Source organism: Erythrolamprus reginae, chromosome 2 (assembly GCF_031021105.1).
Source record: "Erythrolamprus reginae isolate rEryReg1 chromosome 2, rEryReg1.hap1, whole genome shotgun sequence".
In the NCBI taxonomy this organism is placed as follows: Eukaryota; Metazoa; Chordata; class Lepidosauria; order Squamata; family Dipsadidae; genus Erythrolamprus; species Erythrolamprus reginae.
The window spans coordinates 200,761,871-200,787,598 of NC_091951.1; the positions used below are offsets into that span (position 1 = coordinate 200,761,871).

Genomic DNA, 25,728 nt, shown 5'->3' on the forward strand with positions numbered 1-25,728 from the left:
GATTTCTTTAGCTTTCAATTAATTTGGAGATTTGGTATTCTCCTCCATAACAATCCTGGGGAGTAGGGGGGATGAAATTATTCCATCTTCAGTCTGCAGAACAGATCCAGAAAATCTCTTATTGTTGCAATGTCAACTCATGAAGCATTCCTGACCTGGTCTTGAGTTGCCATTTTGCATTCAGATATACCTATAGCCCTTTGATTAACTTGTGACTACAGATTTATATTCTCCTTTAAAATGAAGTATTCCAAATTACTTGGCTTGGAAGCGTTCTGTATTTAGCAGAAATCTACCTGATAATTGCTGCAGTTAACACACACTCTGATATATGCTCTGTCACATTGTGTTATATGCTCTAACCAAAAGTCACACAGCATAAGATGCAGCGAGAAACTGTTAATTCTGCATTACTTGTTATTGGGCTACAAATTAATAGTTCCTCTATCATTTAAGGATTTTGCTGCTCAAAATTTGCCGTTCCACAAGAATAAAACTTGTGGGATCAGAGCAGCCTTTATGAGATTGTTGAGAAAGAATCCAATGGTACATTTACATTAACAAAAATAGTTTTCATGCATGATGTAGAAGAGGTGAATCTCCCTGCCTAGGCAACCTTTGAAAACAGACTATTAAATTTATAGAGGGGGTTGGGGGAACAGTTTTTAAGACTGAATTTCATTCTTCCTCAATGTACAGTGTTTTGACAAAAGTCAAAAAATCTCAAGCAGAGTATAAAACACTGTCACTTTCAAATATTCCAGTCTCAAAACAGGTCTTTCTTTTCTTTTTTTAGTGTTCGGAATTCCCTTTAAAGGAAGTTGTTTTTAGTAACTTTGTCCATATACAGTATATGTGACAAAAACAAATTGCATTACTTTCAAGAACTGCAAGGAAGATAGGAAAGCAGATGCTGACCAATAGTGTGGTTAATATGAGGGGGAATGAATTGAACTGGAAAAATAAAACTTGGCCTTTAGTGCAGTATAATGATTAGGTGGTTTTAATTTTTTGTTTTAGTTTGTAATCAGATTGCTTTCTTCCAAACTTTTTATAGACTTAGCCACTAGCAAGAAAGAATCTGAGATAAGCCTATCCTGCCATCTTACCAAGTACTGTATATGCATTTAAAAAAAATGATTTGTAAAAGTTCATGCTGTGTTGTGATTTTGTACCCAAATAGCCAACTCTGGCTAATCCTTCCAAAACCTACATACAGTATAATCAAATCTAGTTAGTGCTTAGGTTCAAGACCATCAAGAAACTCAAGGAGAGTAAGCTAGATTGGGAAGTTACAACAATATATCAACAAGAAGCAACAGTGAAATCACTTGAAAACATAATTGCTAAGAAAACTCTTTTAGTAGTTGAGTTTTGATTCTTTAACTTAAAGACCTGCACGTCGGTGTAGTATTGTGCTTTATATACAAATGTTGTTAATATGTTCAGGTAATTAAAATACATATTTGTATTTGACATATTTGTAGAGAATTTGATGTATATGTCTGTGGGCACATATATAGTATATACTTTGTGCATGTACACCTGCCCTTTGCATTCCTTGATTGGGGTTTGTTTGTTGTTGTTTTGAGCTGTAGAAGATACTTATATACATTCTTCAGTCTTGGTGAGCTTCCAGAGATCGTTTTAAAATGCCCAAACTGCAAAACTGACATTGCTTTGGGATTGTTTTAGTAAGTCAGGCATCTTTTTCTTCTGTGCTATGGTATGTGGAGTTTAATTTTTCATGACTGAACTCTCAGCCTGTGCAGTTGTTTCTTTTGTCCTTGTGAGCTCCAGCATGCTTTGATTTTCCAACTGTGGCAATACTCTAATATACAGTCCTCGACTTATGGACGCAAGTGAGGCCAAAATTTCTGTTGCTAAGCAATTGTTAAGTGAGTTTTACCTCATGTTATGACTTTTCTTGACACAGTTATGTGAATCACTACAATTGTTAAGTTAGTAACATGGTTGTTAAGTGAATCTGGCTTTCTGGTTGATTTTGCTTGTCAGAAGGTTTTTAAAAGGGATCACATGAGCCCATTGAAACAGTGCCAAGAGTCCAAACTTTGATTACATAATCATGGGGCTGCTGCAACAGTTATGCGCAAACAGGTCATGTCACTTTTTTCAGTGCCATTGTAACTTCAGTCACACTAAATGAATGGTTGTAAGTCAAGGATTACCTGTATATTATTCCCATGGTTCTACAGTGCCATCAAGATATATTCATTAACACCAAAATTAAAAACCAGGCTAAAGGATAAACTCATTTTTAACTTTTTGAGAACAAAAACCCCCCAGTAAAGAATAAAGCTGTAGTGGTACAGCATTCCTAATAATGTTCCATCCTGTTCCAGTTCCACTCTTTAACAATATTTTTAATGTGTGTTTTTTTTTAATCATCCACTGACAATTTTTTCTGCAAGTTGTATGTTTGGCATCAACTTGATTACATCTCCTCTACCCTTCTTGTTAAATTTCTTCCAAATTGGTTTTTTTCCAGTGCTAGCCTAAAATATTGTGGGCAACATTTTAAAGATTTGGGGAACCATTTTCTTTCTTCTTTGCTATCCTATACACAGAGATATTTTCTATAGAGCTTTAAGGTAGAATTTATCATATTGCAGGATCGGACTTGTCTTAAGTTTCTTAAAAACTTATGACAAATGTTCATCTATGCCAACCTATCTCTGTGATTGGCAAAATCAGTGAATTGGGATTGCCATAGGATTCTATTTTTAAGACTGAAGTATTCCCCATTAAAATATTAAGTATGTATGTATGTATGTATTTATTTATTTATTATTTAGATTTGTATGCCGCCCCTCTCCGAAGACTCGGGGCGGCTCACAACACGATAAACAAATCATAAATAATCCAAATAACTTTAAAATATTTAAGATTTAAAAGAGCCCCATATACTAACAGACACACACACAAGCATACCATATATAAATTGAACATGCCCGGGGGAGGTGTTTCAATTCCCCCATGTCTGACGGCAAAGGTGGGTTTTAAGGAGTTTACGGAAGGCAGGAAGAGTAGGGGCAGTTCTAATCTCTGGGGGGAGTTGGTTCCAGAGAGTCGGTGCCGCCACAGAGAAGGCTCTTCCCCTGGGGCCCGCCAACCGACATTGTTTAGTTGACGGGACCCGGAGAAGGCCCACTCTGTGGGACCTAATCGGTCGCTGGGATTCGTGCGGCAGGAGGCGGTCTCGGAGATATTCTGGTCCAGTGCCATGAAGGGCTTTAAAGGTCATAACCAACACTTTGAATTGTGACCGGAAATTGATCGGCAGCCAATGCAGACTGCGGAGTGATGGTGAAACATGGGCATACCTAGGTAGGCCCATGACTGCTCTCGCAGCTGCATTCTGCACGATCTGAAGTTTCCGAACACTTTTCAAAGGTAGCCCCATGTAGAGAGCATTACAGTAGTCGAACCTCGAGGTGATGAGGGCATGAGTGACTGTGAGCAATTAGTCCCGGTCCAGATAGGGCTGCAACTGGTGCACCAGGCGAACCTGGGCAAACGCCCCCCCTCGTATTTTGGACCTACAGTATTTTGTTCTTGTTAGCTACTCTTCCTCTTTTGTCTTGAAGCCACAACATTAATACAAGATAAGGATTCTGTGTCTCTCCTCCAGTTCTCAGCAACTTAATCAAGTCACTAAGCTGACATCAGAATCTGATAGAAATGCAAATTGCCTTAGCAAAGAACAAAAACTGGGATGGTCCATTCCTATAATTCACAAACCAAGGCAACAAGCAACATATTTTTTTTATTAAGTCTTTCAAACCTTTATCATATTTGTTTTAAGCAACAGAGACAAAAGTGTCTTGAGGCCCAGAAGGAAAAATGGCCATCAGAATTTAATGATAATACATTAAGAGGAGATAAAATTGGAAAATAGTTACACAAGTACATGAGCCAAAAAAAAAGTTTATATGAGAAGGGTCCTGTCAAGCATGCAACAGTATAAATGCCTTGTCCTGAGGAGAAGTGGAGTGAGGGCTGAAAACAGAATATTAACTTTAAATATTATAAAGCCTTTCTCTGGTCACTTCCTTTTTGGTTCCTTCTTCAGGCCTGCTGGTGATGACCAATCCCTGATCCACTGAATCTTAGAAACTATCCAGTGGAATGAACCTAAGTGACTAGGTTATCAAGAATATAGGTTAAAATTTTCTCAGCCCATCAAAGCAACTTTAAACCTTAACATCCGTAAAATCCAGAGCTACTATGCAACCAAAATATCTTGATGCCTGAGGCAGGATCTCCACGTATCACCTTTCTACTTATTTATAGAGGATACTGGGAATGTTCTTGTGAAAACCTCAAACAAATGAACTGAAGAGAAGAATTCCCTGCTAAGATGCCTGCTTAAGGAAACTTCCTAAAACTTTAGATAGAATGGGTCTCAATGGCACTGTCACATCTCACCTCTATCTGAGCTGGCCAGTTTATATATATACCTTTGGCTACACAATTTATTCAGCTCCCTTCCATCCTTTTATGCAAACCTAATTTTCCAAAGGGTTTTCTTCAGCTTTGAACAAGCTCACCACCTTTTTAAGACTCGGTTTAACACTACAAAGATTCTAGACAACATATGCAAGGACCAGGATTCCAGCACCACCGGTTCCTAGCTCATGCAACCCTCCTTAAAACCTTGGTGCTTTTTACAAATCTCTGTTACAAATGCAAAGCATCATTAAAAAAAGGGGGAGGGAGAAACCTTATATAAATAAATAGCACAAAAAGAATACAATGGCAAGATAAAATATATAGTTATAAATATAAGACAGAACAACAAAACTTTTAATTAATTAGAAGTCTTCCCTCAGGCATGGAAACAGAAATCGAGGAAAGAAATCTAACGGAATTTGGCCACCAGCTTTCAAGTACCATAGGATGCTCCAAAGATGGAGTCATGCAAAATAGAGTTTATGTTATAGCATTTGTAAACAGAGATTGGTTGATAAATGATATCAGCTGTAACATAGTTCTCAAAGTTATCAAGGGGGGAAAATTTGGACCCCTGTAATAAACCCCAAGCAGGACTCCCCTCTTGGTGTACATCTAGAAGCAGAAATAAGACATACAGGTATTATCCCCATTATTTCTGCTATTAGAGAATTGTGACACAATCCTTATCCAAACCTCACAAAAACCAACAAAGGGCACAAAATAAGGCCTGTTCCTTTCACTCAAACTGCGAGGATGTTTCGTTGAGTTTTAATAACTAGATCAGATCCATCTCAATGTAGTAGCTGCCTGATAGTCAGATTCTCTGCCTGAGAAACAAATAGGAGAATCTCAATTATAACTTTGTTGGTGGTGATAACAGTAAAGAGGGGGGGGAAACCCAGAGCCGCAGGGAGGGATTATAAGGCAAGGAAAGTTCAGGGACATCTCAACAGTACAGAGAGGGTCTGTTAAGGTATCTTCTCTTCCCACTTATGTAACCAATTATTTTTGCAATATAGCATTAGTCAATTTCATCTACTTGCTTCCAAGAACTAGTTTAGTACCCTAATGAAAGAAAGCAGCAGTGAAAAATAAGCAAGTAGAATTATATAGATATTTGGAGAAGCAATACATTTTAAGCATAAACTTTGGATGGTCCCTGAAGTCAAGCAATTAATTAAAAGAAGCTGAAAATTATACAGTTACAGCATTACTGCCTGTTGCATGGAGGTATACTTATTCTGTTCCTAATCTTTTATGGACATGAAGGATTTACATGCTTTTAAAATACAGCAAAGATTTATTTAATCAAAAACAGTATGGTGAATTCTCATTTCATATACCGGTACTTAAAACCTTTGGATGCAAGAGACTAAATTTCACTTGGATATCTCTCTGAAATAAGAAACATGTCTGTTGTATCTGAAATAATCTGAGGAAGGAACTTAAATTCCGGTTAGTTTTTCTTATTTTACAGTATTTGCCTCACAAAGAGGTGAATCACAATTTAGTATGGAATTTCTGATTTGACATCTGAGATAAAATGAACATCTCCACCTCCCAATCTGTCCAAATTTAAGGTTCAAAACAAGTGAACATATACAGCCTATTATTATGATTGAGTCTTACCTCCGTATTCAAACTTGGTGGCAGGTCCAAATTTAATCCTAAAGTAAGTTTTCTGAGAATAGGAAAAGGCACAGGTCAGACTCATCCTGTCCTTGTAAGGAGAGGGGGAAAGCTATCCAGATTGGTATACCAGTTGTCTGGAAGTTAAACAAATAACCAAGAGAACCTAGCTGAGACACAGAGATTCCAATAGCACCATGGAGGAAGCAAATCACCAAGGGAGGGGTAGTCTGTGATCCACCCTCCACAAGTCAGAATAAAATATGTTTACTGTTGAAAATCAGACTCTTAGAAAGGAATAAGCTAAAAAGAAAAGGGGTTCCCAACTCAAAAAAAATGCTACAGCTTAAACCCAGCAATATTAGCCCTTTATCTACAAATCAAGAATCAAAAGGGAGGAGGTTGGCTTGGGCTAAACAAACTTGACTAAAATGCTTCAGAATTTGTGTTGATTAAAATATATGCCCAAACCAAATTAAAATCAGAAAATTGATCTCACACATTGGAAGTCTATGCAATAGCTAATGCTGTTCCACGTCATGTCACTGGCTCAGATCTTTTGAGAAAGTCCATTGAGTTTTGTCTACTTAAAAGTATTCTATTCAATATTCTGCCCAATTCAGTATCACCAGCAACATATAAAATGCTCACTGTTAGGGAAGCAGTAAGATGTACCTCACCTCTCACTAGTACTTTGAAACATGCAGATATATATGGCTAGAGACTTCATATCTGGTCTCACGTCAGCCTGGACTATCTAAGGACTAGCATAATGTTATCATATCACTTTACCGCTCTTATATTCTCAGATGTCATGGGAGAAGGTTAACATATGGCTTCAAATTCCAGCCTCAACTAATTATAGTTTATTACACGCATGCTTTCATGTAAGCTCGTGGCAACACAAAAGGGCAAATCATGATGGAAATAGCAATTGATTCTTAGACTGGCGCCTTTTCTAGAAGAAACAAAAATTTTCATGGAGAAGCATTGTTATAAGCTTAGGTAACATGGAGCACTGAAAGAATTGGAGATGGTCTTGATATTTTGGTATTCCCACAGCCTGCCTGGTCGCCCCACAACATCACTAGCTATTGTTACATGAGGTGGAATACCATCAGCATGAATTGGGATGCAGGACAATTTACATCGTGAGTTTAGAACTAGCAGCCTGAGTGGATCTGTGGTTTCAAGGTAACTAAAACCAATGCAAGGGAGACATTTGTTTGGAAAAAGACATAGAATCCCACCTATAGAAAAATAAGATATGCCATTGTTTAAATGTGTAATGTGATGGTCCCAGATCAGACTATTACACAAAAGGGGAAAGTGTTGAAAAATAATTAGAAATGCTAATTGTAATCCATAATATCTGATTCACTTATGACCTCCAAATGTTGTGTTCATAACTCATATGGTTCACTCAGGAAACAGCAGAGTAAATTAAGGATATGATTTCCTTAAAATCAAGACATGCTGTTTTCTACATTGCGGGAGGGTTCACCTAATTAACACCAAAGATCTTAAGGCACCATTTACAGCCATGGGTTGGTAGTAGCATACTGTAACTATCACTCAAATTCCCTTTTCTTGGCCTCTCCCAAAGGCTTATAGTTTAAATCGTTTGATTAAATATCATCATCCCTGCAATTATTCCAACACAATAAATGCCATTCTTCAAAACAGATAAAGAATACTACACAACAGGGGCTGAAGTCTTCCAAATATTACAAAATCTCATTCACTCTAGCTAAGAAGGCTAAAGGGATTGTGAATGTGACAGGTTCCTGTCCTTACTTTACAGACCTATTTGACAATTGCTTTACAGGTTACCTTAAGTTCCAGCTCCTTCTAGTGGCCATTTAATTAAAATGGATTAGAAAAACCCTGCATGCCAGCTTTACCCAATCTATATACAAAGGCTAAGGCTAAGAGGAAAAAGCCAATAGCCATGTGCTTGTACTGTATATCCAATATTACTAAGGGAAGACATTTCCTCCTTCCTGTGTCTCAAAATAAAATATTAACAGATGCAAGAGATGCCTAACTTAAAAAACGTAAAAAAAATATGGATTCAAACTGCCTGATGAAGTTACAGGTAGAAAACTGGCCTCAAAAAACACCGCTGGCTGATTCCAGGAAATTTGCCTTTCTGCTCAACTGATTAAAGCAGAATGGGAAAAATTCTTCCAGGCCAGGGGTAGGCAAAGTTGGCTCTTCTATGACATGTGGACTTCAACTTCCATAATTCCTGAGCCAATCATGCTAGCTCAGGAATTCTGGGAGTTGAAGTCCATTTGTCATAGAAGAGCCAACTTTGCTACCCCTATTCTAGGCAATGATTTTGGACTGAGATAGAAAAGAGGCAACCAACATAGCTCAGATTTGACATCATTCAGCACTATTTTCAAACTTCAATCTCTTATCACCCCTCTCATCTAGTTTAACCGTAGACAACAGGCAAGAGCAAGAATCTATTTTTACTATAACCCCAAAATAGCCATCGGGGAGAGTCAAAGATTCAAAAAATCTTCTGGCAGGAAATCAAATAGCACATAGTATTATGTGTTCCTCCTTGGTGTCAGGTTAACAAATAATAGTAGGCATGACTTCTGCCTAGCTGCAAGATACAGAATTTCCTGCTACATATTTTAGAGCTATTATAACAACATATTTTAGAGCTATTATAACAACATATTTTAGAGCTATTATAACACTTAGAGCAGAGATCTGGATTTAAATAGGGCCAGCGAAATCACCTACAAATGGATCTCATCTATTCTGACATGGTTATACAGTATGTGCAGAGAGTCAGTCTTGGATGATGTTGGGAAGACAACTAATCAAAAGGCACGTGCAGCATAAAGTACTGCACACCTCAAATTCATTCTGTTAAGGGCACTTTGGCATCAGGTCTCCACTTACTCTCTCTGCCCAACTTCTTGTTAAACTGTTGACTTTCCTTCAGATAATTGCCAGTTTTGAACACATCCAGCGTGTTTTGTTTTTGTTTTTACATGTTTATGGATAGTAGAGGGGTTTTTTTAACAATCAAAAGCTACAAGTGGAACAGAATCCCCAGAAAAAAAATAAAGTGCTTTAAAACAAAACTTGGGCCAAAAAACACTAAAATAAGCATATGAAGCATTTTTTTAAAAAAAAGCTGAAGCATTTTTGTAGAACTTCTGATGAGCTCAAACTGTTAGGTAAATAAAAAATATACCATGGTGGAACATTTAAAATGTTTTTGGCAAAGCTACATGGAAGAAAAGATCCTGATTTTAGAAGGATCAGAAATCAATCTGGGTCTCTTAGCAACCAACATCTTAAGAAATGAAGTGGGCAGTAGACAGAAGGAGAAATATTTTGGGAAGTATTGATTAGGGATGGGAAATGGGAAGAACCTGAATACACCAGGGTAAACTCTTCTTTGAAAGACTATTTAGCACTTGGAAGAGAAGGGGGCACCAAAATGGATGGGATATTTGCCCAAAGAGTTTGTTAAAAACAGATACATTAGATACAGAAGGTGTATTGAGTGTGGCAATCCAATCTAGTTGCTCCAGACCATCTTCCAAGAGGATTGCTGAAGGAGTGAGCCTAAATTGGACTACTTCACTGACCACTCTTCCACATCGATGCTTGCACCATAATGACCGCAGGGAACCCGTCCCTACCCATCAAGACGAACGGGGGACATCATGAAACTGCAGGAGACTCGGCTGCGGCCTCATCTCCCTCTTCAGAATCCCAAACCTCTGACTGTAAGTAGTTAGCAAACAGGGCCTTGGCACGGTGGAGGATCTTGTTAAGGTTGTGCCGGCGGACCAAGCGATCAAAGTGCATGGCTAACTCATTGTAGTCCATGTTGTTTTTGATTATATGGTCTCGGTGCTCCAAGAGAATGGCAAGGCATAAGAAGAGTACAAAGGGGTTGCCTTTGCCAAATTCTTGGGGAGGAGGGAGGCTGAGTAGGGAAGGAGGAGTAGAAGAAGAAGCAGGTCCATGGGAGGGAGAAGAAGGGGTATTAACCACTGAGTCCCCCTTCTCTTCCTCTGATTGACTTTCCTCGTTGCCGTTAGTTGAGGAGGAGACAGAATCTCGAGAGGGTGGTGTCAAGGCCCAAAGAGATGGGGCGGAGAAGGATTTAGCCATGTTGGTTGTCTGAATCAATGGGTCCTGCTCACCGACGCAATCTTCCTTCTCATCCTCCGAGTGCTGAGATCTGAGTGACAGGTCCTCCTCCAAATTGTCTTCATTATGAGTAGTGTAATACTTGAATTCCCCAAAACTGGACTGCTTTACTAATACCTTCTCTTCGGCAACTGCCCCCTGGCACGGCCGATCCCCAGCGGCCTCAAAGCTACAAGCCGGGCGTAGCATGTGTCTCCTTCGGATAGACTGGCTGCTGTCTCCGGGCCTGGCGGGAGGGCCCACTAATTCCACTTCCTTCTCCGGAGGATCGGGAGGAAAGGAGCTCCATGTGATCTCCAGCATGCGCAAGGCATCTTCAAATGCAAACTCCCGCTTCAGCTCCAACAGCAGCCAACGGTAGCAAAAGAAGAGGTCGTCGGCCCCCCGAGACAGGAGGTAGGAATAGAAGTCTGGGTCAGAATGGCGGAGGAGAAGCTTGAGATGGGTGAATTTGACTGACATGACTTCACCGTCTACCTGGAAGTTACCTTCCAGACGTTTCATGATACCGCAGAAACAGATGAAGGCGTGTGCTTCACTGTCCATTACAGCCAGGATGGGAGAAGCAATGTCACTCATACCCTGACAGTAGGAAATCTGCGGGTGGGTCACAGCGTAGGTGGTCAGCAGGTCATGCAGGGCCGTCAGGTGGGGATTATCGTCTGAACCGGCGTAGTAGGGGTGGGTGCGATCGGTTCGCAGAACATCCTTCAGCACATTGCTACGGATGAAGTCCAGGTCTTCAAGGCTGGTCCGTGCTTCCCATTCCCCTTTCAGTTGCTCATACTCACGTGTCTTCTTCTTCATGTAATCCATGCGCTCCTGTCCACTCAAGCCATCAGGATAGACGTTTAGCAAATATCGCCAAACAACCTGCAGAGATAGGGTGGATTCAGTTTTAAAAGAAACTTCCATCATCAATCGCGATTTAGCAGATGGATCAACTACAGGAATAAATATTTCCCCTATGCTGGGGGTTGGCAACCTGTGGCCTCAGAGCCGCATGCGGCTCTTTCACCCCTCTTTTGTGGTTCCTTGCCGCCCCAGTCGCATGACATGTTCTCTGCAAGTGGGAGTTGCAACTTATCTACACTACCGGTGCTGATGCACATGCAGCTCTGGGTGACACATATGTGGTGGGCATGTATGTGCGTCAGAGACAAATTGGGCTTCTGCGCTTGCACAGGAAGCAAATCCTTTCAGGAGACGTGCGAGTACGTGAGATTTCAGCAATTGTACATACGTGGAAGCAAAAAATTACCTAAAATCATCAAAGTCTCACGCCCCTGTGCATCCTCTCCCAAAATTTTGCTTCCTGCACATACGCAGAAGCCAAATGTCACTCTGACCTCTTCATGCGCCCGGTCACCCAGAGCTGCATGTGCAGTTCCATTTTTGCTACCAGAACACACACACACACACCGGTCCAGGTAGGAACCCAATACTGGCTCTCTGCCCCGAGAAGGTGCAAGCCTCTCCACAGAGCTGAGTGGCTGAAGCGCTCCTAGCATTTTCTCTGCACTGCCCGCGACATGCTGCTTTTTCCAATTCCGTGTCTTTTATTTTATTTTATTTCATTTATTCATTCATTCATTCGTTCATTTATTGGATTTGTATGCCGCCCCTCTCCGTAGACTCGGGGCGGCTAACAACAGCAATAAAACAGCATATAATAATAATCCAATACTAAAACAGTTAAAAACCCTTATTATAAAACCAAACATACATACAGACATACCATCCATAAAATTGTAAAGGCCTAGGGGGAAAGAGTATCTCAATTTCCCCATGCCTGGCGGCAGAGGTGGGTTTTAAGCAGCTTACGAAAGGCAAGGAGGGTGGGAGCAATTCTAATCTCTGGGGGGAGTTGGTTCCAGAGGACCGGGGCCGCCACAGAGAAGGCTCTTCCCCTGGGTTCCGCCAAGGGACACTGTTTAGTTGACGAGACCTGGAGAAGGCCCACTCTGTGGGACCTAACTGGTCGCTGGGATTCGTGCAGCAGAAGGTGGTCCCTGAGATAATCTGGTCTGGTGCCATGAAGAGCTTTATAGGTCATAACCAACACTTTGAATTGTGACGGGAAACTGATCGGCAACCAATGCAGACTGCGGAGTGTTGGTGTAACATGGGCATATTTGTGGGCAGCTCAGGAAGGAGGGGAATGGGGAGGAGCAGCTGCCACTGCCAGATGCAGGGAGGAAAGAGCTCCAGCTCCCCTGTACAGCCCATGCTGCACAGGAGTGCCTGCATTGCACATGGGGGCAGCCTGGGCTGTGCAGGGGGTAGCCGGAGCTCTTCCCTCCCTGCATTAGGCAACTGCTCCTCCCCGTTACCCTCCTTCCTGAGCCGACAAGTAGGGGACCACGGCTGGCGCTGAGCTACCCGTGAAGGGCACTGCGCAGCCTGGGCTGCACTCTGCACAGCACAGACTCTCCCGTGACACGCAGTGCAGTCTGTTTCTCACCTCACTGCAGTGGGAGGGGTTGCCATCTCCACTGCCGCCCTAATCCCAGCCCAAGAGGGTACCCTGCTTGGGCATGCGCATGCACACATGCTAGAGAGAGAGAAATGAGACGGAAAAGGGGAGAAAAAGAGAAGCAGAGCCAAGCACAAGCAGATAAAGAGGATCACCTCTCTGAGTTTGAGTCTTTTGTTCGAGATCTGACAAAGTTGGTACTATCTGGTTCCTGTTGCTTCAGCAACGCAGTCAGTAGAACTCAGAAAGTGGTATTTATTTATTTAACAAAGGAAGGGAGGGAGAAAAAGAGAATGGAGGGAGAGGGGGAGAGAAAGGGATGGAAGGAGGGAGGAAGGTAGGAGAGAAAGAGAAGGGTAGGATGAAGGAGAGGAAGAGCAGGAGGCAGGGAGGAGAGAAAGAGAAGGGAGGGAGGAAGGAAGGAAGGAAGGAAAGAAAGAACAGTGGTAAAATCAGAGGAGGGTAAAGGAAGGTAAAATCAAAGAAGGGGGAAGGAAGGAAGGAAGGAAGGAAGGAAAATCAGAGGAGGGAGAATGGATGAAAGGAAGGATATTAAGGGGAGGTCATGTGACTGGGTGGGAGTATGTGATGTCAAGTTGGCCACACACACCCAGGTTTTGTGGCTCCCGATGTTTTGTTTTCTGTGGAAAATGGGTCCAAATGGCTCTCTGAGTGTTTAAAATTGCGTACCCCTGCCCTATACCAATAGTGATTAGCTGATGCATCAGCATTCCCCTATAACAGGGTGGAAAACTACTACCAGCCCAAATACCTGTTCTCACCTTGCGCAATGAAGGCTCAACTCCACCATGAAAGATTCGAAGCCGCAGTTCTGCCGGTTTTGTCAACTGGCCTTCATGATTCAAATACGTATGGAATTCTGAGTCACTCAAAGGAGGTTTGAAAGGTTTGACATCTTCCCCATAGGACCAGCTGAGTGCCTGCTGGACCTTTGACAACGTCCGTCCCACCTGACAGAAAGCAAACGAAAGCTGAGGTCAACCGCAACAGTCAATGACTTAAAGCTGGAAGGAAAAAAAACCTAAACCACACATTACAAATAGTTCCTTATTTTACCATACAAGTTTTTAAATTCACTACTCTATAAAAATTGAAAGGTTGGGGGAGAGTAATTCATGTCAGGCACAAGAAACCAGAAGCCACACAATGAGTTGATCAGAGTAGTATATTTGTTGCTCACCTCTAGAATAGAATAGAATAAAATAGAATAGAATAGAATTATTTATTGGCCAAGTGTGATTGGACATACAAATTTGTCATTGGTGCATATGCTCTCAGTTTACATAAAATAAAAGACACATTTGTCAAGAATCATTAGGTACAACACTGAATGATTGTCATAGGGATCAAATAAGCAATCAGGAAACAATCAATATTAATATAAATCATAAGGATACAAGCAACATGTTACAGTGATATAGCCATAAGTGGGAGAAGATGGGGATAGGAACGATCTAGGCAGGAATCTTGCCAGACTAAAGCACAAACTGCATCATTACTGGCTAAATACTGCAACGTATTAGAATAGAACTCATTCTGATAGCTTCAAAATCAATTCTAAGACCCTCTGGAAAAGATAACTCCTTTACAATTTTCCAGAAAGCCACAAAAGTGGGATCCATCCTCACTTTGGAGTATAAGCTGTTCCATAGGACAAAGAGTGCTACAAAGAATGCTGTTATCAGGCCTTCTCCCACTGCATGTCCTGGCAAACGTGGACCCTGGGCAGACTTTCTCTGATTGTCCAGGGCAGGTTGGTAAATTTTATCAGAGAAAGGCAATTTTTAGATACCCAGACCACAAGCCACTAATACCTTTAACAAAAAACCAACCACCAGCATCTTGTGCATATAAACACAGTGCTTTCAAAAGAGTATAATATAGCAATATTGAAACTGACTCATAAGAATGCAGGCCACTATATTTGCATTATTAAATCTTGCATGCACCATCCAATGAAAATATAAGCTTGCAACCCCACTCCCCAAAGGCCCACCTGGGAAATGATGGACTGGGTGAAGGGCAGGGCTGTAGCTGCCAGAGACCTCTTCTCCACTAGCAGCAGGTCGGTACTGATAACATCTTTAGGGCTGATAATATCCCAATCTTCTAGCACGGGGCCTAAGAGAGTATGATATTGTGAGCACATTTCTCAAACCAGTTCTGCCAATCCCACTCCCCACTCTGCATTCGCACTTTCACAGAGTGTATATATATCTCATTATATCAAGAAAAGAATTTAAAACAAGGTTAGTGCAACTACTATAATTTACTAAATCATGCATTCAGTTTCTTTGGTTCTTTTGAGAAAAATAATATAGGGGGGAGGGCCTTTTCAAGCTTATATTTCGGTCTAACTGCTTTTTAAATCAGCAGTTTTCACCCAGAATTCTGAACTTGTCTTTGGTGATTAGTTTACAATAACATTCTAAGCCTTTTTAATTTGTGCATGCTTCAACCTGTTGTTGTGAGCCGCCCCAAGTCTTCGGAGAGGGGCGGCATACAAATCTAATAAATAATAATAAATAATAATAACCTGGAAAGAGGAGCTGATAAAGTACATGATATGGAAAGGGGCCTGATAACACAGATAGTGTTCAAGTGAGTCAAGGCTTGGGTGGGATGTACCAAAACACACACACACACACACAAATTTACCTGCTGAACCCTATTGTTGTTTCCCCATCCATAGCTATGCCTAATAATGTTGTATCTGTCAATTCTGTGATTCATACCTTCTCTTCTACAACAGCTATCAGCCACCATCCCCACAAAGACAATATAATTAGAGAAGCTAAAGATAAGGAGCTCTGTTGATGGAACATGCCCCCTGCAATAAAGTCTCTAGAATGAGAACAAGATGTGAGGCAATAGAATCTTTATTATTTGCTCTCTAGTTTCTGACAAGTAAAAAATTACTCACTGTCTTCCAAGGGCTTGATGTCTATCTTTAGTTGTAAAAAAGGCTTAGAAGCTGCAGCAAAGGCCATCCCCAGGTCCCAGTCTGACATCAATGGCAAGTACATTTCTTGGTTTTGCTTATCACGGCTTAAATAGCTGATGGTAAAATTCTTCTTCCTGATACAGGCAAAGGGTTTAGAGTTCTTTTCACTAAAGCTGAGTATCTCTTTTGCAGCATGGCACATATTTATGTATCAAATAAGATGAGAAATCACACATGGACTAAACAAACTCCCACCTGTGTACTGTGAAATAAGGTCTGGTTTTAAGTGGGGCTTTGAGATAAATCCTCATTAAATACAAGAGTAGACAACATTGCAAAGGTTGCAGGAGATCATTCAAAAAAGGGGATATGGCAGATTTCCCCCACCACCACCAATTAAATGCAGTTTTTTGGGAGATTAAATGTTGGGGAGAGGTTGCCTCTAGGACAGTAGTCCCCAACTTCTGTGGCTTGGTGGCCGGCTGGATGGGGAAAGGGCCACATGAGCAGTGGGGTGGCGCACATGCAAACGCAGCTTAATTTATGTGAGTGGCAGAGGCGTACATGCGCACCACTCAACTTTTGCAGGTTGAGCTATGCAATGCATGTGTGCACATGTGTCGGCCTGCCACGTTTTCATGTTGAGCTGCACATGCACACCAGCCAGCCATTCACACAGCCCAGTTTTGAATAGGATGCGGTTTGGTAATGGACTGTGGCCTGGGAGTTAGGGACTCCTGCTCTAGGAAGCAAATAGTGACCATTGCATGATTAAGAATGAATCAAAACCTGAAAAATATTCATCACTCAGGAAGTGATAAGAGAGGCTAGTGAGTCATAAGGATGAAAATGAGTTAGGTGAGAATGCCTTTCAGGATCATGAACCCACCACAATTTTTAAAACCAAGACAGTGCAATATTTAGTTAGTGTCTGGCTGAATTCCAGTTATGTCACACACACATATATAAGTGCAGAGCTGAGGGGATTGGATACTGTAGCCTAGAGGATAATTCTCTGCCTTACAAGGCAAAGGTTGCAGGTTTAAGTCCCAGTGGGTATGGCTAGCTGATGAGGCCCAAATAAGGCCGAAATAGATCTATCCTAGTCTCCCTTAATTTTCAAATTCAGCAAAAAAAATGTGACATATATATATATATGTGTGTGTAAGAGCCGAGGTGGCACAGTGAGTATAGTGCAGTACTGCAGGCCACTAAAAAAAACCCTGACTGCTAGAACTGCAGGTTAGTGGTTCAAATCTCATCACCGACTCAAGGTTGACTCAGCCTTCCATCCTTCCAAGGTGGGTAAAATGAGGACCCAGATTGTTGGGGGCAATATGCTGGCTCTGTTAAAAAGTGCTATTGCTAACATGTTGTAAGCCGCCCTGAGTCTAAGGAGAAGGGCGGCATTAAAAAATTGAACAAATAAAAATATATAAATAAAAAAATAAATATATAAAAGGAATAGTATTGTTTTCCTTTACTATACAGTGATCCCCCGCTCATTGCGAGGGTTCCGTTCCAGGACCCCCCGCAACGAGCGGGTTTTCGTGAAGTAGCGCTGCGGAAGTAAAAACACCATCTGCGCATGTGCAGATGGTGTTTTTACTTCCGCAGCGCTAGCGAGGAGCCGAAGATTGGGGGCGGCGCGGGTGTTTTAAAACGTCCCCGCCGACATGGGGGGCTCGCTAGCACACCCCCAAACCCGGGTTGGGGGTTCGGGGGTGTGCTAGCGAGCCCCCCATGTCGGCGGGGACGTTTTAAAACACCCGCGCGACTTTCCAATGAGTCCCGAAGACAAACGCGGAAGTTTGACGTTTGTCTTCGGGACTCATTGGAAAGTCGCGCGGGTGTTTTAAAACGTCGCCGCCGGCATGGGGGGCTTCCTAGCAGCCCTCCAAACCCGGGTTGGGGGTCCGGGGGGTGCTGGCAAGCCCCCCATGCCGGTGGCGACGTTTTAAAACAGCCGCGCCGCCCCCAATCTTCGGCTCCTCGCTAGCGGGCAGGCAGGCGGCTCCTCGCTAGCGGGCAGGCAGGCGAGAGCTAGCGCCAGCGAACGGCTTGTTCGCGCTCGCTCTCGCCGCTTTGGAGCTGAGTCCTGAAGCGAATTCGCTTCAGGACTCAGCTCCAAAGCGGCGAGAGCTAGCGCCAGCGAACGGCTTGTCCGCGCTCGCTCTGGCCGCTTTGGAGCTGAGTCCTGAAGCGAATTCGCTTCAGGACTCAGCTCCAAAGCGGCGAGAATGAACGGTGTGGGCGGGCGAAGGGCGGGCGGCAGCGAGGAGTTTGTGTGGGCGGTGGGGAAACTCCTTGCTGATGCCCGCTGCTCGCCCTCCCGCCAGCAAGAGAGGGAAGACCCAGGGAAGCCGCCCAGCAGCTGATTTGCCGGGCACCATCTACGCATGCGTGCCCATAGAAAAAAGGGCACGCATGCGCAGATGGTGTTTTGACTTCCGGGTTGAAAAATCGCGAATTACCCTGTTCGCAATTGTCGGGGACGCAATAACCGGGGGATCACTGTACTTACAATCGCATGAGATGTTGGCAATAAATTGGTGTCTAAAATAGGTATTTTTTGTTAAAATGAATTATACTGTCCCTCTTTATTCAGGCATGCCAAAACATCTATCATCTTATTTTCTTAGACCGCTTCGTACAACATTAGCAATCTCCCTCTTAATATGTGCAATTCTTTTCATTGCTAATGTAATATATGATGTCACAATGAGGGAAAAGATGCAAAATGTCTTTGCTCACAGCTTCAGTTCTTACTCTCTTTCCAATATCTCAAAACAAAAAACCCCAGCTTAAAGCCCCATGAATGATGTGCTGCAAAATTTGCTTTCAATCACAATTGGAGCAATCATAATGGGAGCTGAATGAGAGGGCCATTTATTTCCATCCTCCCTCAGTGCCCTTGCTTTCCAGAACTGACATGACATAAATAGAAATATTCAATATTCATTTGTGTGAAACGATGGAAGGTCTCCTGCTTGTGCAGGGAGTTGGACTAGAAGACCTACAAGGTCCCTTCCAACCTTGTTATTCTGTAATGTAACTCACCCATTGAGGTCAAAAGCTCTGATGAGAATGTGCTGCAATACATCCAGTGAAGTGATCTGTGGGTCCACAGCAAAAGTCCGGAACTCAGGTTGCAAGAAGTCTTCACATTTCTGCAAAAATTGCAGAATTCAAAACACACTGATTTAAAACACACTGCATAATATGTACATATACTATATGTAGTCTCAGCATTTCCTGGTAAAAACAAAGAAATATTACTTTTCATTATACAACAAAGATTATGACATTTGATTCAATCCCATACTTGTCAGGCAATCTCCATTAAAGTATACTGTTAATACTCTGCTCAAAAAAATAAAGAAAACACTCAAAGAACACATCCTGGATCTGAATGAATGAAATGTTCTCATTGAATACTTTGTTCTGTACAAAGTTGAATGTGCTGACAACATGTGAAATTGATTGTCAATCAGTGTTGCTTCCTAAGTGGACAGTTTGATTTCACAGAAGTTGGATTTACTTGGAGTTACATTGTGTTGTTTAAGTGTTCCCTTCATTTTTTTGAGCAGTATATTTCAATTCCTCTCTTTGCTTATAGGCATTCCTTCTGAAAAAAAGGAATCACTATGAGAAAAGAAAAGGAACATAATTACAAACAGCTTGATATTGATTCTTCCTAATCAACTTTGTATGATAAGTGAACAAAAATTTGTGTATATGTCCCAAATCAATAGATAAAACATCTATGATTAACACACTGGAGAAGAATTCTGGGAACTGACTCCAATATTCTTAGAAGAAATGAATTAATGAAAGACCATAAGAAATATTGAGCGCCGGGATCAATATATGTTCAAGAATGCGTAACTATTATTTAAATATATTCTGTTCTTCATATGTATTTAAAAGTGTTGCAAAACCCCCCCAAAACAAATGAAGATTTAAATACGACAAAATGGGTTTTGGCTTGATATAAGCAGAATTGCCATGTCTGAACAGAATCTAGAACAGGGGTGGGCAATTAATTTTGCCATGGGGCTGCATGAGAAATTGGGATGGTTTTGGAGGGCCGCACTAATATAATTAACTCAGTTCTACCTAATACTATAGTATAAATATGCTATCTTTTCATAAACAAACAAAGCTCGTGGCGGGCCGGTCACAAATAGCGGGTGGGCCGGTTGCGGCCCGTGGGCCACCCCTTGCCCAGGTCTGATCTAGAATAGGGTCCAAATTATTAGATTTATTAAAGCATTGAATCAAAGACCTGATTCTGACATGAGTCAGAACAATAGTGTCCAATTCAAAGACCAAGTCTCAAATCCCACAAACGCAAAAGGACATATTTCTAAATATACAAGGTTGTAGTGGCCAGTAAATATTTTAAAATATACAGTTCCTCATAACATATATGTTCCTTATAACATGAAAGAGTCCTACTGAAATGGGCTGCTATATTAAATGTAATAAATCACAATAACAAAAATATCCTTACTTCTCAATTATTTAAAATCAGAACGCCAGAATAAAAGCTCTATTCCGTTGAGTATGTTATATTTTGAAAAGTTTAGGGTTGCTTAGAAAAACAGCCCATATTATGGAACTTGAAATTTCAATGTAGCCTCGAGTCCAAGCTACAGTTAATAACAAGCCAAAGCCTAGCATAGCATGATGTCTGAACAATCAGTGACTTCAGTACACTTTATGAAACAATGAAAATTGGAGCTTATGTTTTCCGGAACAAAAGAGCAACCACCGCAATAAGATATAGATTTTGCAAGGTTACCTTGGAAATAAACAGCATCCCATGCCAACTAAGTGGCCAAATTTCACAGCCAACTCAATGAAATCTCCCGTGCAAGTGCTGCTGAAGAATAAGGTTGGAACCCCAAGATGTGCAATCCTTCAATCATTTCTCAGCCAATTCTTAAATCCACATTTCATTCCTCTGAAGATTCAGATCCCAAGAATCTGGTGGTCCAAGTCCAACCCTTCCAGGAGAGCTGAGGTTAGGGAAGGCTGCCCTGCCCTGTGACATCATTATGAGGCAGGATCCTCTGGCCGGCTAGAGCCAGCGGTCCATAGGGAACACCTGGGACGCACCTCCCACCTGTGGCTTCTCTCCTTTCCTCCCCACCCAGGTGAACCCCGGCCAACAGCTGGCCCCTTCGCCTCCCGGTTGCTCACCTTGACCCGCACGCGGACCACTTCGTGTTGTTCTTCTTCGTGGGGCGGTTGCAGCCGCGGTCCCGGTCCCGCTCCGGTCCCACCCCCTCCGGGAGTCAGCAGCGGGGATGCCTCCGCTCCCCCCGGGGTCGCCACCGCTGCCATCCCGACCCCTCCACCTTCGCTCTGCGGCGGAGGCACCGCGCGCGCCGGGGCGCTAAGCCCCCCCCCTCCGCGCTCTTCCTCCGTCCCCGTTACGTCACCCACCCCGAGGGCGCCTCTCCTGCCGTCAGCCAGTCAGCTGGCGGCTGTCGCGCAAGGGGAAGGGGGGGGGAAGCGAGTGAGGTGGGATGAGTGGGTGGGAGGAAGCACCGCTGCCACCATCCTTTTGTCCCCGCCCACCACTTCCGCCTTCGCCGGCAAGTCCCGGCTTCTGCGCTGACGTCATCAACTCCGATCTTAAAGGCGCAGAGCGGAAGCTCCGGATGGTGGGTCTATTCCTGTAAATCGAAGCATTGAGCTGCGTCTCGTGGGTTCAGCCAGTGTTTCCCAACCTTGGCAACTTGAAGATACAGTATTTGGATTTCAACTCCCAGAATTCCCCAGTCAGCGCATGCTGGCTGGAGAATTCTGGGAGTTGAAGTCCACAAGTCTTCAAGTTGCCAAGTTTGAAGACCTCTGCGAAAGAGTCTTAAGACTCACCTATGTCGCCAGGCTTGAGGCAATTAGGTCTCAGCCTCCTGGCCAATGAAATGAGATATATATGATTGAACTGATATGAATGTTTTTAAATATTGGATTTTTAGATTATAATTTTAAATTTAATTAGATTTGCCGTTGTACTGTATTGTTATAAGCTGTTTGCTGCCATGAGTTCTCGAAGAAGGGCAGCATACAAATCTAATAAATAAATAAATAAATAAAATAAATAAGCGCACCACTGTGCCTACTGTCCCTTACCTACTGTTCTGTGGCCTAATTGACCTGTATACGTAGCTAATGTTTATATGTATGCCAATACCTGCTATCTTGGACATGTTTGAATGAATGAATAACTTCCGATTCTAAAGGAAATAAACGACTAGAACAACGAAAGCCAAAGCCAGTGAAACAGTAATCGGGGATTGCTGGCACATAATACCGGAGAAATCCCCCCCCCCCCTGAAATTTGGTTTGTCTGATCTAGGTGGCAGAGAATCAAATGATAATTTTTTCAAAAAATGCGGAAAGCAAATTTATTTAGTGGAAGTCCAGGGTTTTGCAAGCCAGGTCCGATTCCAGCTGTATGGGGGGAGGCCGGGGGAGATGAATGCCATTCAGGCTTCTCAGAGGCATCTAATTTGGCCACTTGTTTACGAGGCATTAGCGATCTACGTTGAAAGCTAATCATGCACCAGTGTCGTTTTATGCCATTAACATTTGGGCCATCATGAAGTTCCGCCACAACAGCTGTCGACATGGATTGGGTGGAAACGCAAAGTCGCAGCCACAGATAGGAACAATAGGCAATGCTGGAAGGCGTATTAAGTTTGGGTTACAACGTATGGCAGAAGTATAGAGCAGGGTTCTCCAACCTTGGCAACTTTTAACACTTGTGGACTTCAACTCCCAGAATTCCTCAGCCAAGCAAAGCTAGTTGAAGAATTCTGGGAGTTGAAGTACAGAAGTCTTAACATTGCTAAGGTTGGAGACCCCTAGCATAGAGCATTGCCCTAAACCAGTACACAAAGTTGGCTCTTCTATGACATGTGGACTTCAACTCCCAGAATTCCTGAGCTAGCATGATTGGTTCAGGAATTATGGGAGATGAAATTCACAAGTCATAGAAGAGCCAACTTTGCCTACCCCTGCCCTAAAGTGAGACGCTTCAGCATGCCTCTTAAGGTAAAGTGTGTGTGTGTGTGTGTGTTTGTGTGTGTGTAGAGACAGAGTTTATGTTTTACAGGGCATCACAATCATATGCTGAAAAGGTATTTATTAAGCTAAGCCTCCCCCCCCTTTATGTCACTATGCCAAAAATATACAGCCCTAGGCCTAATTTTGACCTAGTAGCTAAGATACTACATCTGTTTTTCTAATTCAAGACTCCCTAAGTCAGAGGTGGGGAACTATGGCCTCTTTATGACCTGTGGACTTCAACTCCCAGAACTTCTGAGCCAGCCCTACTGTCATAAAGGGGGCCATAGTTTCCCACCCCTGCCCTAACTGGTCAGATTGGATCAGAAATAATTTGCTTTCTCCAGTCTTGTGCCCTCTAAGCCCCTGAAATCATGAGAGTTGTGAATTCTTGGAACTGAAGGGTCAACGTAGATGGGAAGGAATCACATATAGATTGCTTACAAATAATGGATAATATGCCTGTCCTTCAAGTACGGTACATTTTATCACCCTATGCCCAAGAAGATGGACCAAACCACGGTAATACAAACTTGCAGAGTCGTTTAAATAGTAACCAAGAATGTGTTTGAAGAAACTGACTGCCATATATTCAACAATCTTTCCCAACCATTTTCAATTAAGCATTTTTGCTATCACCCAGAGTACTGGAACTGTTTATTTGTTGAATAGCAAAACTACAACACATTTTAATCATTTTAGTTTGGGGGATTTGGTAAGTCAAAATAAGAGTGACATGCAAAATCAAAAATGTACGCACTCCAAGAACATTGATGTGCATGTATGGTACTTATCAATCTTGGTTGCTTTGGTGGTGGGGGGGTTGGGGGGGGGAAACTTCAGCAAGAGAATGAAAACCGCCACTTTATCGATTAAAAAAAAATGTTTATATCAAGGGGAGGCAATTACCCAAAAACACTGCTCCAAAAATTAGAAGTGGAGCTTGTTCCTCCTTTTCAAGACCCCTTCAGCCTTTAGTCATTGGGTCAGTTCCAAAACAGCACCCCCTACTTACCAGTATTGATCATATTGCATCATGTGCTATAGAATGACCTTACCCAGCATTTTAGGTAGATGTTAAGAGGAAGAAATCTAAAGCATTACACGTCAGTTATAAAACTTGTAAATTAGCACATGATTGGGATGGTTGATATGATTGATGGCCAGGTGTGTCCTGAGAAGTATGCTTCTGTACCTAGGTATTCAGCCATACCTAAAAATAAGTTTGGACACATTCTTTCCTTTTTCAAAAGGAACAATTAATTTAGAAAACATGAAACTTTTTCATAAATACATTTTTAAATTCTTACTGGCTTTACCACATTTTAAAGTGTTCTTTTTCAGAAGGATTGAGAAAATTATAAAAACCCAAGACTTTTATTTAAACTTTGCTGCTTTGTACATATATATATTTCATTTTCAGAGAGGAAATACCCTTCACCTGCACTTGATTATTACAATAAACTTACTCAGCCTATGTTACAGTCTCAGATTCTATAAATTGGTCTTCTAATAGTTTCACTTGCCTTCTGTTCTAAAAAAACAGTGTCAACAATCATTAACACAACAAGATCCTGGAATTATTATATTCACTATAGCACATTGCAAACCCAAAATTTAATAATTTAGACATCTGGATTCCAGTGAAAAAGAGATATCCTAATTAATCTACTGTGCTCATACAGCAATAATAATAGTGCTTAGATTTATGTACTGCTTCACAGTGCTTTATAGCCCTTTCTAAGTGGTTTTCAGAGTCAACATACTGCCCCCAACAATCTGGGTCTTCATTTTACCAACCTCGGAAGGATGGAAGGCTGAGTCAACCATGAACTGATGAAATTCGAATTCCTGGAGTGAGAAGTGAGTTAGCCCTGCACTGTGCCACCATAGCTCAATGCTTTTCTTCCACAAGAAAAAAATTGAAAGTTCTTGAAGATGAAATTTTACAGTTAAAATCACCCCCTCGTATTTACAGTCTGGTTACATTTTAAACAACTAACAGGAAATAAAATATTCTACAGTATAGAGCAGTGGTTCTCAACCTTTCTAATGCCGTGACCCCACAATACAGTTCCCCATGTTGCGGTGACCCCAATCCAAAAAATAATTTTGGTGGCTACTTCAAAACTGTAATTTTGCTACAATTATGATTCAAAATGTAAATACCTGATTTGCATTATTATTATTATTATTATTATTATTATTATTATTTATTAGATTTGTATGCCACCCCGTCCGTAGACTCGGGGTGGCTCACAACAGTGATAAAAACAATACGTAATGACAAATCTAATAATTAGAATCTAAACTAGCAATTATACATATAAAAATCTAAAAGAAAACCCCCAGTAAATAAAAGCATACATACAGTCATTTATTTATTTACTTATTTATTTATTTGTATGCCGCCCCTCTCCATGGACATTGTGCACAGAAACTACATAGGCAAGGGGGAAATGTCTCCGTTCCCCCAAGCTTGACGACAGAGATGGGTTTTGAGGAGTTTACGAAAGGCAAAGAGGCTGGGGGCAATCCTAATCTCAGGGGGGAGCTGATTCCAGAGGGTTGGAGCCGCCAGAGAAGGCTCTTCCCCTGGGTCCCGCCAGACAGCATTGTTTAGTCGACAGGACCCGGAGAAGACCAACTCTGTGAGACCTAACCGGTCACTGGGATTCATGCGGCAGAAGGCGGTCTCGTAGATAATCTGGTCCGGTACCATGAAGGGCTTTATAGGTCATAACCAACACTTTGAATTGTGACCGGAAACTGATCGGCAACCAATGCAGACTGCGGAGTGTTGGAGTAACATGGGCATATTTGGGAAAGCCCATGATTGCTCTCGCAGCTGCATTCTGCACGATCTGAAGTTTCCGAACACTCTTCAAAGGTAGCCCCATGTAGA

General features: G+C 42.1%; 2 protein-coding genes across 3 annotated transcripts in view; one reads left to right on the forward strand and one right to left on the reverse strand.

Moving 5' to 3' along the window:
• PORCN (porcupine O-acyltransferase) overlaps positions 1 to 25,728 on the forward strand; it is a 298,654-nt gene that overhangs the window by 222,243 nt on the left and 50,683 nt on the right. The gene's annotated exons all lie outside the window — the stretch shown is intronic.
• Positions 3,769 to 21,319, reverse strand: TBC1D25 (TBC1 domain family member 25). Of its 2 annotated transcripts, XM_070741188.1 has the most exons (7): positions 20,949 to 20,993; positions 20,548 to 20,752; positions 18,801 to 18,910; positions 15,720 to 15,874; positions 14,793 to 14,917; positions 13,558 to 13,746; positions 3,769 to 11,172 (listed from the first exon to the last, which is right to left on the reverse strand). In XM_070741188.1, the coding sequence occupies exons 2-7, from the start codon at positions 20,563 to 20,565 to the stop codon at positions 9,805 to 9,807; spliced, it is 1,965 nt and encodes a 654-aa protein (XP_070597289.1). In that variant the 5' UTR covers positions 20,566 to 20,752; positions 20,949 to 20,993; the 3' UTR covers positions 3,769 to 9,804. The 2 variants fall into 2 exon arrangements, with proteins under 2 accessions (XP_070597289.1, XP_070597288.1); XM_070741187.1 differs by lacking the exon at positions 20,548 to 20,752 and having other exon boundaries at positions 20,949 to 21,319.

Coding starts and splice junctions, on each gene's coding strand:
- TBC1D25 (XM_070741187.1), bottom strand. CDS start 21,092: ATGGCAGCGGTGGCGACCCCGGGGGGAGCGGAGGCATCCCCGCTGCTG. Junction 18,911..20,948: donor TGGTCCGCGTGCGGGTCAAG/GTGAGCAACCGG, acceptor CAATTTTTGCAG/AAATGTGAAGACTTCTTGCA. Junction 14,918..15,719: donor CATCAAGCCCTTGGAAGACA/GTGAGTAATTTT, acceptor ATACTCTCTTAG/GCCCCGTGCTAGAAGATTGG.